The sequence below is a fragment of the Bufo gargarizans genome, chromosome 2, assembly GCF_014858855.1.
Source record: "Bufo gargarizans isolate SCDJY-AF-19 chromosome 2, ASM1485885v1, whole genome shotgun sequence".
Lineage (NCBI taxonomy): Eukaryota > Metazoa > Chordata > Amphibia > Anura > Bufonidae > Bufo > Bufo gargarizans.
The window spans coordinates 269,082,739-269,102,799 of record NC_058081.1 but is presented as its reverse complement, the minus strand read 5'-3'; the positions used below and the strand labels follow the sequence as shown (position 1 = coordinate 269,102,799).

Genomic DNA, 20,061 nt, shown 5'->3' with positions numbered 1-20,061 from the left:
GCTGGAGCACAACTCTATAAGGTGAGTTTGGATATTCCTGACTTGATAATATTATCTGGTTGAACATACTACCCTATTGTGCGCTATTTTTCCTCTCTGTTTCCCTCTCCTGGAGGGGAATTTAGATCCGTCCTTGGCATATGATACCGCCAATACTGTGTCCACTGTGCCCCTCAATACTATCCTGCAGAAACAGTCCCCCTGAAAATACTGGTACCACACAGATGTCAGTACAAAAACACCCCTTTATATTGTGCGCGAGTACAAAAAATATACCACCTTCCTTTCAGATCAGACACCCATATAAAACCCTATATGAAACCCCCCATCTCAGACCAGACCCCCTTTAGACCTCTATGTGAGACCCCATATAAGACCCCAGTTTTAGACCTCAGATCAGACCCCCATTAGACCTCCATGTAAGACCCCGACCCAATATCAACCCTCAGATAAGACCCCCATTGGACCTCCAGACCTCCATATCAGACCTCAGACCAGACCCCCATATCATACCTTAGACCAGACCTCCAGACTCCCACTAATCCCATATCTGACCCCCATTAAGATCTTCAGACCCCCATATCTGACCCCTATTAGTCTTCCAGACCACCAATCAGACCCCATTAGACCTCCAGACCGCCAATCAGACTCCCATTAAACCTCCAGAACCCCAAATCAGACCCTCATTAGACCTTCAAACCCCCAATCAGACCTCCATACCCCCATTAGACCTCCCCAGACCCCCAGTCAGACCTCCAGACCCCCCAATAGACCTCTTCAGACCCCCTATTAGACCTCTTCAGACCCCCAGTCAGACCTCCAGACCCCTATTAGACCTCTCCAGACCCCCAGTCAGACCCCCCAGTCAGACCTCCAGACCTCTAGTCAGACCTCCAGACCCCCCATTAGACACCTAGATCAGACTGTAAAATAATAAAGTAACTTACCTCTCCTGCTGCAACTCTCCCGGTCCATCGGCCTCCATGCTCTCTTCTCAGGGCCCACGCTGCAGTCAACTGACCTCCTGCAGTGTCAGGTCATAGTGCGCTCTGTACTTCCTGATGCTGCAGGCAGCCAGGATGCAGCAGCGCAGGCCCTGAGAAGAGCAAGCAGGAGGAGGGGTAAGTACAGCACTCACGGCGCTTCACCCCCCACACACACCTCCTGCATACTAATGACTAGTAAGCGTTTCCATTATGGAAGCGCTCACTAGTATTCCCTTTATAAGATGAGTGCATCTTATGAAGGGAAAAGTACAGTACCACTGGCCTGGGCCCCTCTGGCTTAGGGGCCTGGTCGCAACTGCAACTGCTGCGACCCCTATAGTTATGCCAGTGCCTTCATGTACATGCCCCTTAAAGGGGTTTCCCACTTTAGAAGTTCATTACACATCAGTAGAATGAAGTACCTTAGGCTTTGTACCGGTAACAGTCACTACTAGGCCCAGGAGCCCAAGTGGGCTCAAAGGCCCCTCTGGCACATTAGAAGATACCAGTATTATAGAAAGCACATGCTAGGTGGGCGGCACTGGGGTCCAGGATCTTTAAGTTATGCTTCTTCCTGTACTGTAAAGCTAGGCAGCTAGTAGATGCATACAGGTGGAGACTATATGAAGAGATAGTTTAGCCCCATGAATTTAATGGACACAAAGTAGCTTGCTGTTTATGCTCTTCATGATATGTGCCAAAAATATCTATTCTCTAGTGAACCTCATAGGCCCAGTCAGATGGCATCTTCTGCTATAACTCTATGACATGTCAGAAAACGTCTAAAGGTGAACCGTCTCTGCTGGACGTGTCAGTGTGCAGGTCATTACAGAGCAAGGATCAGTGCAAACAAAGCTTTCTACAGAAGATACTCACTAGAACAGATTTAGGAAGTCTAAGGCATTGAGCATATTTGTGGTGTGCACCCTTTACTAAGGTCACCTGCTCTCCACAAAGACAATACATCTGTGACAGCTGCCTAATTGTCTTATTGCTGATGTAGCAGGAATGTGTGTAGTGTTGATCTATACGTGACTTCAAAAATAAGGACGATCTCAGTGGTTTTGTAAAAGATGCATTGTGTAAACACAGTGGGTTAACATGCCTACATGTACTCATGCTAGCTTCAAAAATCTGTATCTAAAGATGCCAGAAGTGAAACATGATGAGAAAGAAAGAACTGCTACAAGTCTATAGAAAAAATGTGACTCCGGGAATCCATGCCAAAAAGCACGGAATCTGCCTAGGTATATAGTTGTGACTGGACATGTCCGCAGGCGGGTATTACGCAGCATTCAAACTGAAAAATCACGCTTTTGTCACTGAATACGCGGCTGATCTTGACCTTGCAAAGTGCCATGTGAATTAGCTCCTATAGACTTTTGTCACTTTGTCAGGACAGGGATGTTTCCTGCAAAATCAAAAGTCTGGAAGACTGAATGGAATGATGTAGATCTCTGAAGAAATGGAGGTCCTCCAGCATGCAGAGGAGGGGTTTATACTGGTCATGAGCCGCTCTGATACTGTTAAAGGAGTTGTCCAGGTTCAGAGCTGAACCTGGACATCCCTCCATTTTCACCCCGGCAGCCCCCCTGACATGAGCATCGGAGCAGTTCATGCTCCGATGCTCTCCTTTGCCCTGCGCTAAATCGCGCAGGGCAAAGGCATTTTTCTGAGTTCCGGTGACGTACCGGGGCTCTCTATGGGGCTGACAGGAACCCCGGTGACGTCACCGGCACTGATGGGCGGGATTTGGCTCTGCCCTAGCCAGTAAAACGGCTAGGGCAGAGCTAAAGTCCGCCCCTCAGAGCCGGTGACGTCACCGAACACACTGCTGGGCGGAAGTTACCGCCCGGCAGTGTGTTATTGTAAACACAAGAGCCTGTGCCCTGCGCGATCTAGCGCAGGGCACGGGAGCGCATCGGAGCATGAGATGCTCCGATGCCAGGCTCAGGGGGGCTGCCGGGGTGAAAATAAGGGTATGTCCGGGTTCAGCTCTGAACCCGGACAACCCCTTTAATGGGGATTCTCACTGCCTAGCATTGCATATGGGTGTACTTTCTGTACTTTAAAAGGTGGCATTCTCAGACTGGCACTATGTATGGGGGGCACTTTCTGCCTGGCACTCTGATTTTCCACACGCTGCTTTTCCAATCTCTCTACACTGTGTGCACAATTATTAGCCACGTTGTATTTTTGAAGGATTCATTTAATTATTGAACAACTACAATGCTGTTGGCCAATTTAAAGTGTTAATAAACCTCAGACCTGAATATTTAAGAAAGTAAAAGTGAGGTTTTGGCTTTCTTAAGAGAATATCTATGTGTGCATAATTATTGGGCGACTATTAGTGTGTAGAATTACGGTATTATGTAACTACATGAAAAAGGGAAATGTTCCATCTCATTTCTTTATTTTCATCTGTTAAAATGATAATAATAAACAAACAACTCAGAATTTACAATTAAACATTTCTGACATTTCCCACAAAATCAGTCATCAATGTAGCCCCCCTTCTTTTCACTAACTGCCGTAAGCCTTCTGCCCATGGAGTCTGTCAGTTTCTTCATCTGTTGACAATCAACTTTTTGTGCAGCTGCAACCACAGTAGAAAATGTCCTATTATTTAAATCAAGGTTTTATGTTAAACATATTTTAAAGAATTTATGGGGATGTTATTTTTTATGTCACTATAAAAAAATATAAAGAAATACAAAGCAAATTTCACACTTGGCCACTAAGCCTAATAATAGGTGCCAGTTTTTGGTTTTCTTGACAGATTTACTATTAGGCACGAATTGTAGGCCCAATTTTCTTCAAATCATCTGTGAATACAGCAATTTACCTGGACATCTTTGAACAGTATTACAAACAACCCCAAAAAATGCCCTGCTTTTTCCAGCAAGATGGGGCAATATGCCACACCATGGAACTCACCGGTATGGGTTTATGAACTGTTTATGGAGGAGCGAACTGTGACAGAGGACTACAACACCCAGCATGTCCATTCTGTTATTATGGGATATAGAGAACAAATAAGAGGAGTATAGGAGGAGAGGACTACAACTTACAAGGTTTCTAAAGAGGAGGAAATGGCACTTGTAGGGCACTATGGCTGTCACTTATGGCACAACTATGGATATAGTGGAAACTTATAGAGGGCTTTGGCTGAGTTTTATAGGACATTTATCTGTTAGGAGGAACTGTGGCATCTGTAGGGAGGGGTGGCTGGCACCACCCGGCAAATTATGGAGGCAGTGGTAGAGATGTTTTGGGGCTTTGACTGGCACTAATATGGCACTGTCAATGGCTGTCTCTTATGTTAGCACTGTGGTTGCCTTTGTGGAGGCACTGGGGCTATCAACCCTGGCATCTCTGTGGATAACACCTATGGGGTCAATATTGCTGGGATTTCTTGGGGAACTATGGCTGCCAGTTACGGAGACAGCAGATGAAACTTATAAGGGCATTGATTGGCACTTATGATAAAGGGGCACAATGAGGGCACTGGGACTGTGACTTGTGGTGTTATTGTTGTACTGTGATAATACAGACATGTGAAAAAAAAAAACATACATCTTATGGCCTCATTTACCAAGGACTGTCCTTGTTGCCCCTAGCGACCAATCAGAGCTCAGCTTTCATTTCTTTAACTGCTCTGGAAAAATGAAAGCTGCTCTCTGAATGGTTGCTATGGGCAATGAAGACAGTCTTACCGGTAGATAGCGTTGATGAATAAGAACCCATTCCTCAACAGGGAGGTGCGACTATGTTATTATTTATTGTATGTAATCCCGAAATATTACATATATAACATACATTTATATATTCAGGCCAGGCTGTTTTCCAATGTAGACACAAAATGGGACATGTGTCTAAATTTGCTACTTTCCGACACCATAAAACTGGCATAGAAGATTGATCCATTCGCCCCACAGCGTTCACCTGAACAGTAGTTGACCCTCGGCGTTACCCGTGACTGTAGCAATGCTCTACTAACTTGGTTATTTCATAATGAATTTCATTTTAAGAGATATTCCCATCTTGGACATTTATGGCAAATCCATAGGATGGGGCCCCCGAAGTGTACAGACAGCATGTTGCGCATGCGTGGCCACCCTTCATTCACTGCTATGGAACTTCAGAAAATAGCTGAGTCCCATAGTGGTGAATGGAGAGGTGGCCACGCTTCTGCTGCTTCTTCTCTATTCGCTGCTATGGGACTTCCCAAACAGCCGAGTGTGCTCGCTATATTTGGAATTTCTATAGCAAATAGTGAAAAGGATGCTGCGCATGTGCAATTCGCTCTCTGTTTAATTTGGACTCCTGTTCTGGAGATATGAGTGGGTCCCAGAGGTTAGACCCCCACTTATAGGACATTTATGGCACATCCTATCAATATATGCACCACGTGGCTCAGTGGTTAGCACTGGTGCCTTGCAGCTCTGGGGTCCTAGGTTTGAATCCAACCAAGGGCAACATCTGCATGGAGTTTGTATATTCTCCCCATGTTTGTGTGGGTTTCCTCTGGGTACTCCGGTTTCCTCCCACACTCCAAAGACATACTGATAGGGAACTTAGATTGTGAACCCCATTGGGGACAGTTGGACACTAATGTCTGTAAACTGCTGTGGAATATAGGAGTGCTATATAAGTGCATAAAATAAATAAATATGCCGTATATGTCTCAGATAGGAATACCCCTTTAACCTCCTCCCTGAGAAAATCATGCATACACCCATGAAAAGAACGCAGAACACGTTAATTTGGGGATAAATGGCCAAATTGTTTATTTTAAATATAAAAAAATGGCAAAACCCCCGACTCACGGAGAGTCACCCTCCAGCACTCAGGAAAGGAAAACCCCCTGTGGAGGAAACCTCTAGGGAACCATGGCTGGAGGGCTGCCGTTCCCTTGGGCTTAGAGGGTAATGCCACTATGTGACTGCCACATAAATAATATGCGGGGGGGGGGGGTGTAGCAGCCGGGCTGATCTCGTTGGCTAAGCAGATGTCCCTTTACTCCCATTGGGCGATGGGCTTCCTGCTAGAACCTCCAAATTTCGTCAAGGTGCGGTGGGCAGGGATAGTCAAGCTCAAGGTCCTCAGGCCATCAAGTACGGCACCAAATATGGCTGCTCACTCGCTTTTTACAAGGGTTTTTCTCTTATGACACACATGCTTGTGATGTCACAGGTGTCTATGACTAATGTTTGTGGCAGTATTCTGAAGGGTTAACCCTTTAGTGACTGTCAATGTGCCTTACTGCAGGGGCCATTAACCCCTTCCTGACTGCACTTTGTCAATGTACTCCAGTTTGGATAAACACCCTCTTATTTAACTCCTTCTAGACCGCACAATGTAAATGAACAGACTAAAAGCATGGTCCATTCAGTTATATATGTGACCCTCAGGAGCGGATTGGCCATAGACCTTACAGGGAAATTTCCCAGTGGGCCAATGCCAAGGGGGCCGCCCAAGCCCTCCTCATGACTGCCAGCAAGGGTATATACAGATCTGATGCTCTCAGTATTACCGTAATTAATGTAGGAGCATTAGGCACTTATGCACCTGGCCAGCGGCAGCAGGTCCCTCCTGAGTTCAACTTTATTGTCGTCCTCAGGATGATGATACAGTTTTATACTGTGGAGCAGGTGTCAGTATTTGGTGCTGCACTGTGGTATTTGGTGCTGCTGGGGCAGTATTTTGTTCAGCACTACAGTATTACTAGCCCACCTACTTCTGTCAGTTTGGACCAACCTACAATATGGGGTCACTTTTAGGTTTTTTTCCAGGGCCACTTTAAGTTCCAAATCTGCCCCTGGTGACACTTGATCCTATCCTGGGACCCCAATTGAGGACGGCACAGCCATGAGACAGACAATTGCATCTTGACTTTACTCAAGCAGGAGGTGCAGTGTTTAGCGGTTACAGTCACCATTGGGAGCAAAGCCTGATGGTTACATTGTTACATATAAGCTTGGTGGTTACTATGGGCAACTGAACAGTCTACCAGGTAAACAGCTTGATGGTGCCAATCATTCACTGAGGCACACGGCCCTATAGTTACAAATCTCGGTTGTAGTTTCTGACAACTCATGCTGCCAAGATGTGGCAGGGCATGTGGATCAGGGCTGTCTTGTCAGGGCCAAGCTATGGCTTCCCTCCTCCCAACTGTCATCTTCCCCTCAACTGCCTCTTGCTGTCTTCTCTCCTTGACTCAGTCTGGACATTCGATTCATGCTGGGCTCCGTTCAAACCCCTTTACACATCGGACACAAGAAGACAGGCAACAGAGGACAGACATCATATATGTCCTCTGGTATCGCATAACGGCAGCCTGGCCCTGGACATGCTGGGAGTTGTAGTCGTCTACTCCTATACCTCCTCTCTGAAATATCCTCTGATGTTCTATAATATCTGCCTGGACATGCTGGGACTGCTACTTCTTGGTAACCTATTAGCGTACTTAAAGTACAAACTATTAACTGCCTGAATAATGTACGTTAAGAACATTTTATTAAAAATTGGTTCTCCACCAAATCTAACAATCAGGCTGGTGGTGCGAGTCAGAGTATAGAAAATGGATATATATATACTATCTCCACAGCTCACACCACCATAAAAACGTCTCCCTTGAAGTATGTGGGAGCTACATAAAGCCCACAGGGATAGTGGGGTGGTTAAGTCCAAACCAGTACATGTGTGGTCTATCCTTTAAAAAACTCCAATCTCCTCTGTAGATTCCGGAGTAAAGGATATGACCCCTGGTAATATTATTTAAATGGACCGCCTCTCCACTAAATTAGCGGCTCTGCACGGGTGTTACTCTGTTAAAACTGAACATGGAAAGGCGCTCTATATTGCTCAACGCGTTTCCCTGCCGATGTTGATCGGTATTTCCTCAGGAGCAAATAGCAACCTATCATAGAGGGTGTTATATTACTACATCACTCTGATGGTGAGTGTGTAGTGATGAAGATATACAATTCCTGCAACAAGACTGTGGCAGTTCTCGATGTCACCAGTGCCTTTCATGTCCTATCACACATTGTATTTGTGTGCTAGTAGATATGGATATGCAGGACTAGTGTATTGGATGCCATTAATATGTTTCTACTTATTGTTGCGATTTGTTCCTGAATTGGCACTTTTAAAGCGCAGCGTGTATGCTTCACACCATCAATAGCCCTCATAGTGGCGGAGGCTCTACCTTGCTGCACGCACGCCATCAGACGCTTGCAGCGTTTGTTTTACTGAATACATGTAGTCAGCCCTAAGAACATCACAGGCTGGCGTCTTGTATGTCTTCATCACTACACACTCACCATCAGAGTGATGCAGTAATATAACGCCAGTGCAGAGCCGCTAATTTGGTGAAGAGGCGGTCCATTTAAATAATATTACCAGAGGTCATATCCTTTAATGCTGAGAGCACCAGATCTTTATATACCTTGCTGGCAGTCATGAGGAGGGCTTGGGCGGCCCCCTTGGCATTGGCCCACTGGGAAATTTCCCTGTAAGGTCTATGGCCAATCCACCCCTGAGGGCCACATATAAAACTGAATGGACCATGCTTTTAGTCTGTTCATTTACATTGTGCGGTCTGGAAGGGGTTAAATAAGAGGACACTCGGTGTTGGCACCTGGACCAGTGGCTGTGTGTTACAGAACAAACATTCCCCCGCGAAGGAGGAAACCCTGTGATCGTCAGGGGACCATAAATATATGGTGTTTATCCAAACTGGAGTACATTGACAAAGTGCGGTCAGGAAGGGGTTAATGTCCCCTGCAGTAAGGCACATTGACAGTCACTAAAGGGTTAACCCTTCTGAATACTGCCACAAACATTAGTCATAGACACCTGTGACATCACAAGCATGTGTGTCATAAGAGATAAACTCTTGTAAAAAGCGAGTGAGCGGCCATATTTGGTGCCGTACTTGATGGCCTGAGGACCTTGAGCTTGACTATCCCTGCCCACCCACACCTTGACGAAATTTGGAGGTTCTAGCCGGAAGCCCATCGCCCAATGGGAGTAAAGGGACATCCGCTTAGCCAACAAGATCAGCCCGGCTGCTGCACCCCAACCCCCCCCCCCCCCCCCGCATATTGTTTATGTGGCAGTCACATAGAGGCATTACCCTCTAAGCCCAAGGGAAGGGCAGCCCTCCAGCCATGGTTCCCTAGAGGTTTCCTCCACAGGGGGTTTTCCTTTCCTGAGTGCTGGAGGGTGACTCTCCGTGAGTCGGGGGTTTTGCCTTTTTTTTATATTTAAAATAAACAATTTGGCCATTTATTCCCAAATTAACATGTTCTGTGTCTTTATTCAGTTTCTTTAATTTGCGTACTTTTCATGGGTGTATGCATGATTTACTCAGGGAGGAGTTTAAAGGGGTATTCCCATCTGAGACATATACGGCATATATTGATAGGATGTGCCATAAATGTCCTATAAGTGGGGGTCCAACCTCTGGGACCCACTCATATCTCCAGAACAGGAGTCCAAATTAAACGGAGAGTGAATTGCACATGTGCAGCATCCTTTTCGTTATTTGCTATTGAAATTCCCAAAATAGCGAGCACACTCGGCTGTTTTTGGAAGTCCCATAGCAGCGAATAAAGAAGCAGCAGAAGCGTGGCCACCTCTCCATTCACCACTATGGGACTCAGCTATTTTCTGAAGTTCCATAGCAGTGAATGAAGGGTGGTCACGCATGCGCAACATGCTGTCTGTACACTTCGGGGGCCCCATCCTATGGATTTGCCATAACAGTCCAAGATGGGAATATCTCTTAAAATTAAATTCATTATGAAATAACCAAGTTAGTAGAGCATTGCTACAGTCACGGGTAACGCCGAGGGTCAACGACTGTTCAGGTAAACGCTGTGGGGAGAATGGATCAATCTTCTATGCCAGTTTTATGGTGTCGGAAAGTAGCAAATTTAGACACGTCCCATTTTGTGTCTACATTGTAACACAGCATGGCCTGAATATATAAATGCCTGTTATATATGTAATATTTGGGGATTACATACAATAAATAATAACATAGTCGCACCTCCCTGTTGAGGAATGGGTTCTTATTCATCAACACTATCTACCGGTATAACTGTCTTCATTGCCCATAGCAACCATTCAGAAAGCAGCTTTCATTTTTCCAGAGCAGTTAAAGAAATGAAAGCTGAGCTCTGATTGGTCGCTAGGGGCAACATGGTAAATGAGGCCATAAGGTGCATGTTGGAACAGATTTTTTTCACATGTCTGTAACACCACAAGTCGCAGTCCCAGTGCCCTCGTTGTGCCCCTTTACCATAAGTGCCAGACTGACCACTCATACATTTACTCAAGAGTCTATGATTGCCCTCATAACAGCCATACTACCCCTACAGATCCTACAATTCTGGGCCCCTTGTGCTATCCACAGTGTCCCCATTAGAGATAGTGACCGACAATGCCATATAAGTGCCAGTCAATGCCCCCATAAGTTTCATCTGCTGTCTCCATAACTGGCAGCCATAGTCCCCCCTAGAAATCCCAGCAATACTGACCCCATAGGTGTTATCCACAGTGAAGCCAAGGGAGATAGATAGCCCTGCACACCTGCCAGCCACTGTGCCCCCTTAACAGCCAGCCACTGTACCCTCATAATTGAAAACCACTGTGACCCCAAACTGCCAGCTAGGTGTAGAAGAGCTAAGAAACTGCAGTTTGTCTGTCTGTCCACCAGCTTCCTCTTCCCACCTCCTCGGTCTGTAGATGTTAAAGGGGTTGTCTCACATCAGAGATTTCGCTTGAATAGGCCCCCAATGTCTGATAGGTGCAGTTCCCACCTCTGGGTCCAGCACTTATCTTTAGAACGGATTCTGCAAAGTGAAAGAAAGAACTACAACTCCCAGCATGTCCAGGCCATTACTATGGGATATCGGAGGACAATTCAGGGAGGAAGTATGACAGGAGAGGACCAGGCCCAGCTTGGCCCGCAGGGGTACAGGTGAATCCCCAGTGGGCCCCAAGCAAGGTAGGCTCCTAGTCCCCCACCCTCTGCACACCTGCCACATGGCACAGTGGAGTGACTGCACTACATATAGATAGGCAGCATACAGCATCTCAACCAGGCTATTTTCATTTAAAAAAAAACTGGGTAGGTTATATAACAGTTTATTTTAAATGAACCCGCCTTCTTGAAGTCGCTGAAGGGACCCCCATGATCAATCATCTTGTAAAGTTTTGCCCCTGTGTGAGCAGGTAAGATTTGCATGTATCTGTGTGGTGGACCCCCGTAATGAATTAAACTGGTGGATCCTAGGCACCCCAGTCTGACACTGACTGTGAGCAAGGGGTTATGGCCACGACGTTCCCCAGACATGTCCGCTAACAATCCACATCCCCCGGATGAACTGAAGGAAAACCTCACAAACACTATCCGCAGCATCACAAGCCGTATGAGCCAATATAATCCGATGTAGCGATACCCCTTTGTAGCAGAAGGGTTTCACCGCCAGAGACGTCCTTTTCCCAATGGTGAGAGGTGCTGCAGGAACTCCAGGGTTATCCGTGAGGGAAGCAGGAACAGCTCTTACAAGAGCTAGTGAACTGTGATATAGCGCTTTCCCTAATAAGAGACATAACTCAGTATTGAGAGTGAAGATGAACTGCCTTTATTGGTGCCACACTTGGCCTTATATGCAAGTCCCCATGCAATGGGACCTCTCATCTGGACCTGATGGGGAACTACGTGACAAACACACTGATCAATGGAAACACATAATCCCTCCCCTCTGCCTGGGAGATAATTAGGTCAGATACAATTACCCAACACAATTAACAAAACACACTAGGCTCTGCCTGTGATACAATTACCAAACATAATGGGCTAACTTAATCACTCACAGGCAGAAAAAAAAAGGTTTTAAAGCCAAATACATTACAGGGGCCATATAGAAAAGTGAACAGTGGGCATCCAATGAATAAATAGGCGGGCAAATGAATAGTGGCGAAATTCAAAAGGCAGAGAGTCTGTCACATCCAACGTGCCCAAAGTTGCATAGACGTCAACGGGGACCACTTACAGCATCTTTTCTGACTTGTGGGTCATTAAAACACAGCAATCCACTTGCTCATTCTTGACATACCATCGCTGGAGACGGGCTAATTTTTCGTGGGTCACCCTGTACAATGAGAAAATAAAAAAATATTACAAAAACAGATATGTGGCACTATCTGGTTTTAACTGACAGAAAAAAAATATATAGGTGACACATTCCCTTTAGGGTCCATTCACACGTCTGCTACTGTTTTGCGGTCCTCAAATTGCGGATCCGCAAAACATGGATTTTGCAGAGCCGCGGAATGAAAGTGCGGATGCGGACAGCACACTGTGTGCTGTCCGCATCTTTTGCGGTCCCATTGAAAATGAATGAACTAAATTGCGGAACGGATGCGGACCCATTTTGCGGACGTGTGAATGAACCTTATTAACAAGCTTTAAAGGATTGCCTGAGACTAAGAATAACTTGGCAGTTAAATCTCTTGCCGCTCTGGCACCAATACTCGGGTAGTCCATCCAGGTGTACCGTACTGTGACTGGCTGCAGCGTTCATGTGCTTCTGCCAATATGTTTTAAACTCTTGCACAACATTTTTTCAACTTTATGAAAGGACAGAGGGCATAATGCTCAGCTATGTGAGGTACAAGGTATAAAGCTACAGCAGAATCGAGTATTATACCGCCATTTGTTAGTTGCGTCTTTTACCAAGATGGCTAGAGCAAGCATCTTTACAATGCATTGGCATGTAATACATAATCATTTTAAACAGCCATCATCTGTACTGGGTTTAGCCTTCTGGGATTACTTCAGCTTCATCAGAAGATGATGAGGGTGTATCTGACCAGATGGTTTAACGGTTAAATAAGCCACAGTACAGGTATAGGTTCCTGTAATGTGTACAACTGTGCAGTATTTCATTCTTCACTTACAGGAATTGTCTTTGGACTTAAAGAACGTACTTAAATTATTCTCAACAATGTCTATTTTATTTGTAGTTGGTCATTCTTCGCATTAGAACTTCCCCACCAAAAAAAAACTCACGAAATCAAAGTAGTCTTGGACTATTAAATTGTAGCTTTAAGAAACAGATCTCATGGATTATTTTTTATTTTATTTTTTGCAAACCAACAAGCATGGTTAGGGTAATATTTAGTGCGCCCCCGCTGTAGGCAAGCCCTTTTTTTTAGAGAAGTGCCAAGTGTGATGAAAATAAAAATTCACAATTATTTGGGAAAATTGTACTTTTACAAAAGTTTCTGATGTTTTGATGCCACTTGTGCACTGCACAGAGGTTGATAAGTTCCATTCTATTCCTGGCATCTGCTGCAATCTTACTATACTTCATAGGGAATTGTACAGGTATGGATTACTGACTGTAACTGATTTTACACTATGACTGGTTTATGCGTGACATGGAAGGATTTACCAGAAACACAGTAGTGAAGACATTTCCAATCATTGGAATTTCTTGCCCTAGCACAGATGAATACGGCCAATATAACCATAAAATTGTGTTTGTTCCAAAGATCCATGGAAATAAAACAACTAATAGGACAGAAAGCACTTTTAAGAAAATATATTTGTCTTGTCACATTACCTCCTTCACACCAATATGTTGTCAGGGCATGCTGGGTGTTTACTGATGACAGATACAGAATGGTTAATTACATCAATGATGACTTTTCTGATGTTTCTTAATTTATTAATTTCCTTTTAGGTTGTGAAATCCAAGCATGTAAAAGAAAAGAAAATCAAATTATTAAAGAACTATACATTTGGAGGCAAAATATTCCCCCATGTTTATGGCAATTTGTCATATTTAAAATCGCTGTATCATGTTCAAGGTCCAGTGAATCAGGTTTATTCTGAAATCCTCCTCAGCAGAATGTGTACATGATGAAGAAAGGACAAGCATGAACCTTCCTCTGCAGGACACTTCCATCACAGACTGGATAGACCTCATCCCCTGGATGTCTTCACTATCACTCTCCGTCCAACCTCTGCAGTTAGGAGGTCTCATGATTAAAAATTATTACTTATGTTTGATGGAAATCTGCTCCATCCGTCGAATGTTTATGCTTCAAAATACAATATAAAAGGGAATCTGTCAGCAGTTTTATGCTGCTATATTAGGGTAGCATAAATTGGTAACAGATGGCCTGAGCAAAATGCTGGGTCACTTTATTGAATTCACCCAGCCATTTTGTTAAAATGTGTATTGAACAGCTTGAGCATGACCGAGCACTGGAGTCGACTCAATACAGAGCATGAGCTAGGATGTTCCTCACACTCATGAGCTAGGTGTTCCTCACGCTCATTAGCTAGGTGCTCCTCACGCTCATGAGCTCTCGGCTCTCCTCTCCTGCCACTGATTTCTGGGGTAAGAGAGCTGTCAATAAGCGGCAGAGATATGGGGGAAAACTGGGACCTTTAAGAACAGTGATGGTCAGTTTGCAGTGTTCGCCAGCGAACACATGCGGGCTGCCATCTTTAGTAAGGTAGACTCACCCGTCTGGCTATGCACAGGTAAGCCCTCACCTGTGCTGGGAGCAAGTCTGAAATCAAATAGAGTCACCAGGAGCAGGCAGTTCTGAGAACAGCCGCCGGGGTCCTTTATCGGGCTGTTCTCGGAACTGCCTGCTCCCGGTGACTGCATTTGTTTCAGACCGGCTCCCGCCACAGGTAAGGGCTTACCTGTGCATCGCCGGACCGGTGAGTTGAACTTACTAAAAATGGCAGCTCGTATGTATTCGCTGGCGAACACTGCGAACTGACCTTCACTGCTCAAGAATATGAGGACCCCATAGTATACATTCTGTAATGAGTGGATTCCAGTGTTGAGTTAACACTGTTGCTACCCAGTCAGATTTTAGCAAAGCAACTGGGTCAATTCAAGTAAGGGACAGCATTTTGGTTAGGGAATCTGTCATCAGTTTATCTTGCCCTCAGATAGAAGCATAAAACTGGTGACAGACCCCCTTTAATGGTAAATTCTATGACTAGCATTACTTTACTACTGTTCAAGAAAGATCCATGTTCAGCAATGCAAAGACAATTGAACAATACAAATGTTGGGAAATAACTTGGTGCATGCCCCTTTCCAATGAATGTTCCCCTCTTTATAAAAATTTAAAAGCTCTTATTGAGGAAAGATGTATTGCTAACTTTAGAAAGGCACATGACATCTAAAAAGAACTATAAAGTTATGGTGGAGGAAACATAAAAAAGAAAGTGTAAGCGATACATCATCATAACAGGTAATGTATCTGTGTAATGTCTGTACATATAGAGTATTCCAGAAGTGTGTACAGTACAGGAGTCTATATTTTCACTTTACGAGGTGGTACAAAATGTGTGCTAATTGTGTAACTGGATCCTGGAGGCTGACGTTTCCTGATTAGATAGATGTAAAATACCCCTTTAGCCTGTAATTAACCAGAATTTTACAATAAAAAACAAAGCTACTTTGTGTACTTCATTGGGTAATTGCCTTGTAAATAACAGTGTGCAGCTGGTGAGAGATTTGTGGGAGTCCAGATTCATGTTTTGGAATAATCAGTTCTAGCTAGTAAAGAAGCATTCATGTTCAGCTATACTAGATCTAGACATCATGATTAATTCACTGATATGGAGGATATGGGTGTCTGGTCCCCATTTCGAGCAGATAAATAGCTGAGCGTCCATAGTCACTCTCTATTATAATCTATTGGAGCCGCAGAAGTCAGTATGTTCAGATGTTACTGTAACTCCCATAATCTCAAGATCAATGGGGATCCTGCTTATTGGACCTCCTCTGAACTGAAATTTGTAGCTTATCTAGTGGACATGCCTGTTAGGGCATATGGATGTCATAGTATGAGATCCCCCGATCAGGACACCCTTCCATTGAGCCAGAAATAAAATTCAAACTGTAAGACTGGCTCCCTCTTTGGTGGACCTAAAAGGGGTTGTGCAGTGTGTAACGGATCACCTGGCACCCCAACTGAGTACCTCCGTTGCTGGATGCTGCTAGCGTTTCCTGAGGTCTCCAAGCACTCTGGCAGACACCACCATCACCGAACCGAAGAAGCAGATAAATCCTCTTCAAACATATGAATGCTGTAGACAGTGGAATAGGAAACCATACGAATAGGTTTACACTCCTAGCAGTCAAACTGGAACAGCATACCATAAATCCTCCCCCATGAATGAGACGACACTTCACCTTGAGGGTTAAAACAGGGACTGACTGTACTTCACGTACAGCCTCTTTTATTCACAAACCAAAAACATAGTACTGCCCACAGGGTTTTGAAATACAACCAATCAATATATTACAACACATACAATGTAAGTACAGCAACCAATCGGACACGCCCCTAGGGGACCAGAAGGGAGACTGCGACAATGGACAGATACAACACATCCCCACAATGCATCATGGTTTCCTCCTCTCTGTCCTGGAGACAACCGAGGAGCGATCCAATTATCTCTCAGGACAAAGGGAAATCGCCAATACACATGTGGAGACAACAGGACAGACATCACCATTTAAACACACAATGGCACAATGGGACAATAGAACAACGGGACAATAGAAACACACCCACCCCAAATCCTCCCCTATGCCGGTGATGATTACTGAACATGGTTATAAGGGAAAATAATAACATTCTTAATACAGAATGCAAAGTAAATTAGGGATGGAGGGGTTAAAAAAAAAAAAAAAAAAACATTAACTTACCTGCTCCATAGCTGCCAGTCTCTGTTCTATCTTCAGGACCTGGCAAAAGACCTGTGGTGACATCACTATGGTCCAATCACATGGTTCATCACCATGGTGAGGGACCATGTGATTGGATCATGTGATGTGACGTCACCACAGGTCCTTAGCCGGCAGCTCAACATTACAGAAGAAGACAGAGATCCACAACTACGCGATTAAGTGGACTTGGTGAGTAAATTTTTTTTTTATTTTTAACCCCTCCATCACTATTTTACTTTGCATTCTATATTCAGAATGCTATTATTTTCTCTTATAACCATGCTATAAGGGAAAATAATACAGATCGGGTCCCCAGCCCGATCGTCACCTAGCAACCATGCGTGAAAATCGCACCGCATGCGCACTTGCTTGCGGATGCTTGCAATTTTCACGCGGACCCATTCAATTCTATGGGGCCTGCGTTGCGTGAAAAATGCAGAATATAGAGCATGCTGCGATTTTCACGCAACGCACAAGTGATGCGTGAAAATCACAGCTCATGTGCACAGCCCCATAGGAATGAATGGGTCACGCATTGCACCCGCGCGGAATACTCGCCCGTGCCTTTCTGGTGGTGAAACAGTTACTGTGATAAATAGAGGGGCACACCTACAAAATAGAGGGGCACACCTACATTAAGTAACACATGGGGATAGACAATATAAAATAAAATAGGATTTTATTACATATTAAAAGTTCTAATTATAAAAACAAGTTCTGAATATATAAAACCATGAACAACTAATAATTGCGTGTAGGTCTACAATGGCGAAAAAATGGTCACACAGTATGTCAATCTTGATAGAGTATAAATAATGGCAAGTTTCTGCTGATGAGAAGCTGGATAATACACAATTGCACTAGTGTTATAGTCCTCTTATTCTATTCGGAAGAAAACACGAAAATAAATTATCGATGCATAGTCATGTTGGTCTCAATTGACCTAGCGATATTGAATGATCGCGCACAAGGAGTCTATAATTGTGGAATCGTTATATGTCCGTAATATTCTCCTATTACTTATCATCCAAGCGTAATTGTACTCACTGTTCTGTACAAGTTCACCAACTTCGCTGCACACACTGTGGCGTCCCACGTGTTGCAGAGCTGAAGACCGTAATTCGCACTTCGCTGGCTCTTTGCTGGCTCTCCCCGTGAATAAATTCTATAGTGGCTCTAGGGATCTTCGGTAAACTATTAAATCGATGGTGTGCCGATTTTTCAAGCACCAGCCGAGGATATGTAAATTGACAGAAATAATGATTCCGATTCTCTCAATCCGTCACGGCGGACAGGACATCAGATACACAGAAAAATAAACAAACAAGTATCTAGGCAAGAAGCTGGGAATCAGGGTCACCTCCTGACACTTCCCTACCAGCTCTCCCTATACTGCTATGCCCACATTCAGACCCTTAAGGTGGGAATAATGTGTCCTCGTGCCTGGGCTGCAAATACCCTAAAATCCCTAAGATGGTGAAGGGGAATAGAGCCAGCCTGCTCCCTCAGAACCTGGAGGGGACAGGCGTCTCTCTAACAGCCTAGACAGCAAACAACAAGAAAACAATAACCAACTTATCTTTTCTGAGCAGGAAAAGCCAATCGTTCCTTTCTTACTTCCACAGAGCCAGACAGAAGCTATAACCTGCACGGAACAACCCCACCCAGTGCACCTGAAGGGAGGCAGATCTAGCTCGACTCCCAAAACAAAACAAAAGACTAGACACGTGCTTCTAATCTGGCAGACCTCCGCACGTAGCCCGAGCAGGACATGACACAATCAGAGAATTATCGGATCACACTGCCTTACTTGGATTTGTACTGCTCGACTCTGCATCGACGTCCCACGTGGTTATGAAGTCACCGATCCCTTTGCCTGTTCGTTTTTGCTGGAGCGCTCCAGAGATTAAAATGTTCAAGAAATTACTTGCTTATTTCCATGAAAAGACTTTGCCATACGCGTTTCAGAGTTAACTCCGACTCCTTCCTGAGGAGTAAGGCTCAGTAAGACTACTTTCACACTTGCGGCAGAGTGATCAGTCAAAAAGACTGAACTGAAGACATCCTGATGCTTCCTGAATGGATTGCTCTCCATTCAGAATGCATGTGGATAAAACTGATCAGTTCTTTTCCGGTATTGAGCCCCTACGATGGAACTCAATGCCGGAAAAGAATAAAGCTAGTGTGAAAGTAGCCTAATGCAACTTAAAAGGTGAAACTAACATATGAGATAGACTCATTACATGCAAAGTGAGATATTTCAAGCCTTTATTTGTTATAATTTGGATGATAATGGCTTACAGGTTATGAAACCCCAAAGTCACAATTTTGCTCAGGGGGTACGGATTAATTAGCTGACTAGAGTGTGACACTTTGAGCCTAGAATATTGAACCTTTTCACAAAATTCTAATTTTAAGCCGCATTAATGCAATTCCTTTTAATTTGCATTATTGAAATAAATGGACTTTTGCACGATATTCAAATTTTTCCAGTTTCACCTGTGTGTCATTTATCATCTATATCATTTTTTCCTCTCGGTGTCTTTGCCCCAACAGTCACTCACAGCAAAATGACATATTTAGCAGTAATAGCTGCATTAGTTGACTTAAAGATATATTTAAAAGGGTTATTTCATTTTGGAAACAGAATAAAAGGCCCCCGCGGCATCTGCAGTACACTTGGAAGGAATAGTTTGACTGCTACATGCTTTCAGGTTTGACATCTTCCCTGCCGCATAGATGAAGATTAAAGAAGTGATTTATCAAATTCTGCCAGCTGCCTGCCTTAAATGTTACAATAAGTGATCTTAAGCGCCTGCAGACCTCGACAAGTATCTGTGACCTTTAATGGTATGTAACCAAGGTGTGAAGGCTTCTGCCCTCTTCCAGAACTCTATTTCTATGTCATTGATGCCGCCTTTGAATTATTCTTTTACGGTACACGTAGCGATGCCAGTATCATCAACATTTAATAAATTATGTAAAATGTATGGTACTCACAATTCTGCTTTGATTGCATTCCTCTGCAGCTGCCAAAATATTGTATTCACTTTCATATTGTGAATGCCCTGAAGGACTTCTCTTTAGCAGCTTTCATCACTCACCAGAAACATATTTATTTCATGAATTTAAATAAAAAAATATTTTCAAGAAATCCCACTCCCAGACTGATGTATGGATGTTTTAAATCGCTTGTACTCATTAGATGTGAGGCAAGTTTGCACCAAATTTCTAAATTTAGGGGAATGGATTACTCATTGATTGCTGGCACTTAGGCCTCT

The 20,061-nt window shown here is 44.2% G+C and overlaps 1 protein-coding gene across 1 annotated transcript in view; it reads left to right on the top strand.

Moving 5' to 3' along the window:
• The window catches only part of CPED1 (cadherin like and PC-esterase domain containing 1), a 475,576-nt gene extending 461,037 nt beyond the window's left edge, over positions 1-14,539 (top strand). The window contains exon 25 of the mRNA XM_044277190.1: positions 13,754-14,539. Coding sequence (XP_044133125.1) covers positions 13,754-13,933 — 180 coding nt within the window. The 3' untranslated portion in view covers positions 13,934-14,539. The remainder of the gene's footprint in view (positions 1-13,753) is intronic.
• The last annotated feature ends 5,522 nt before the right edge of the window (positions 14,540-20,061 follow it).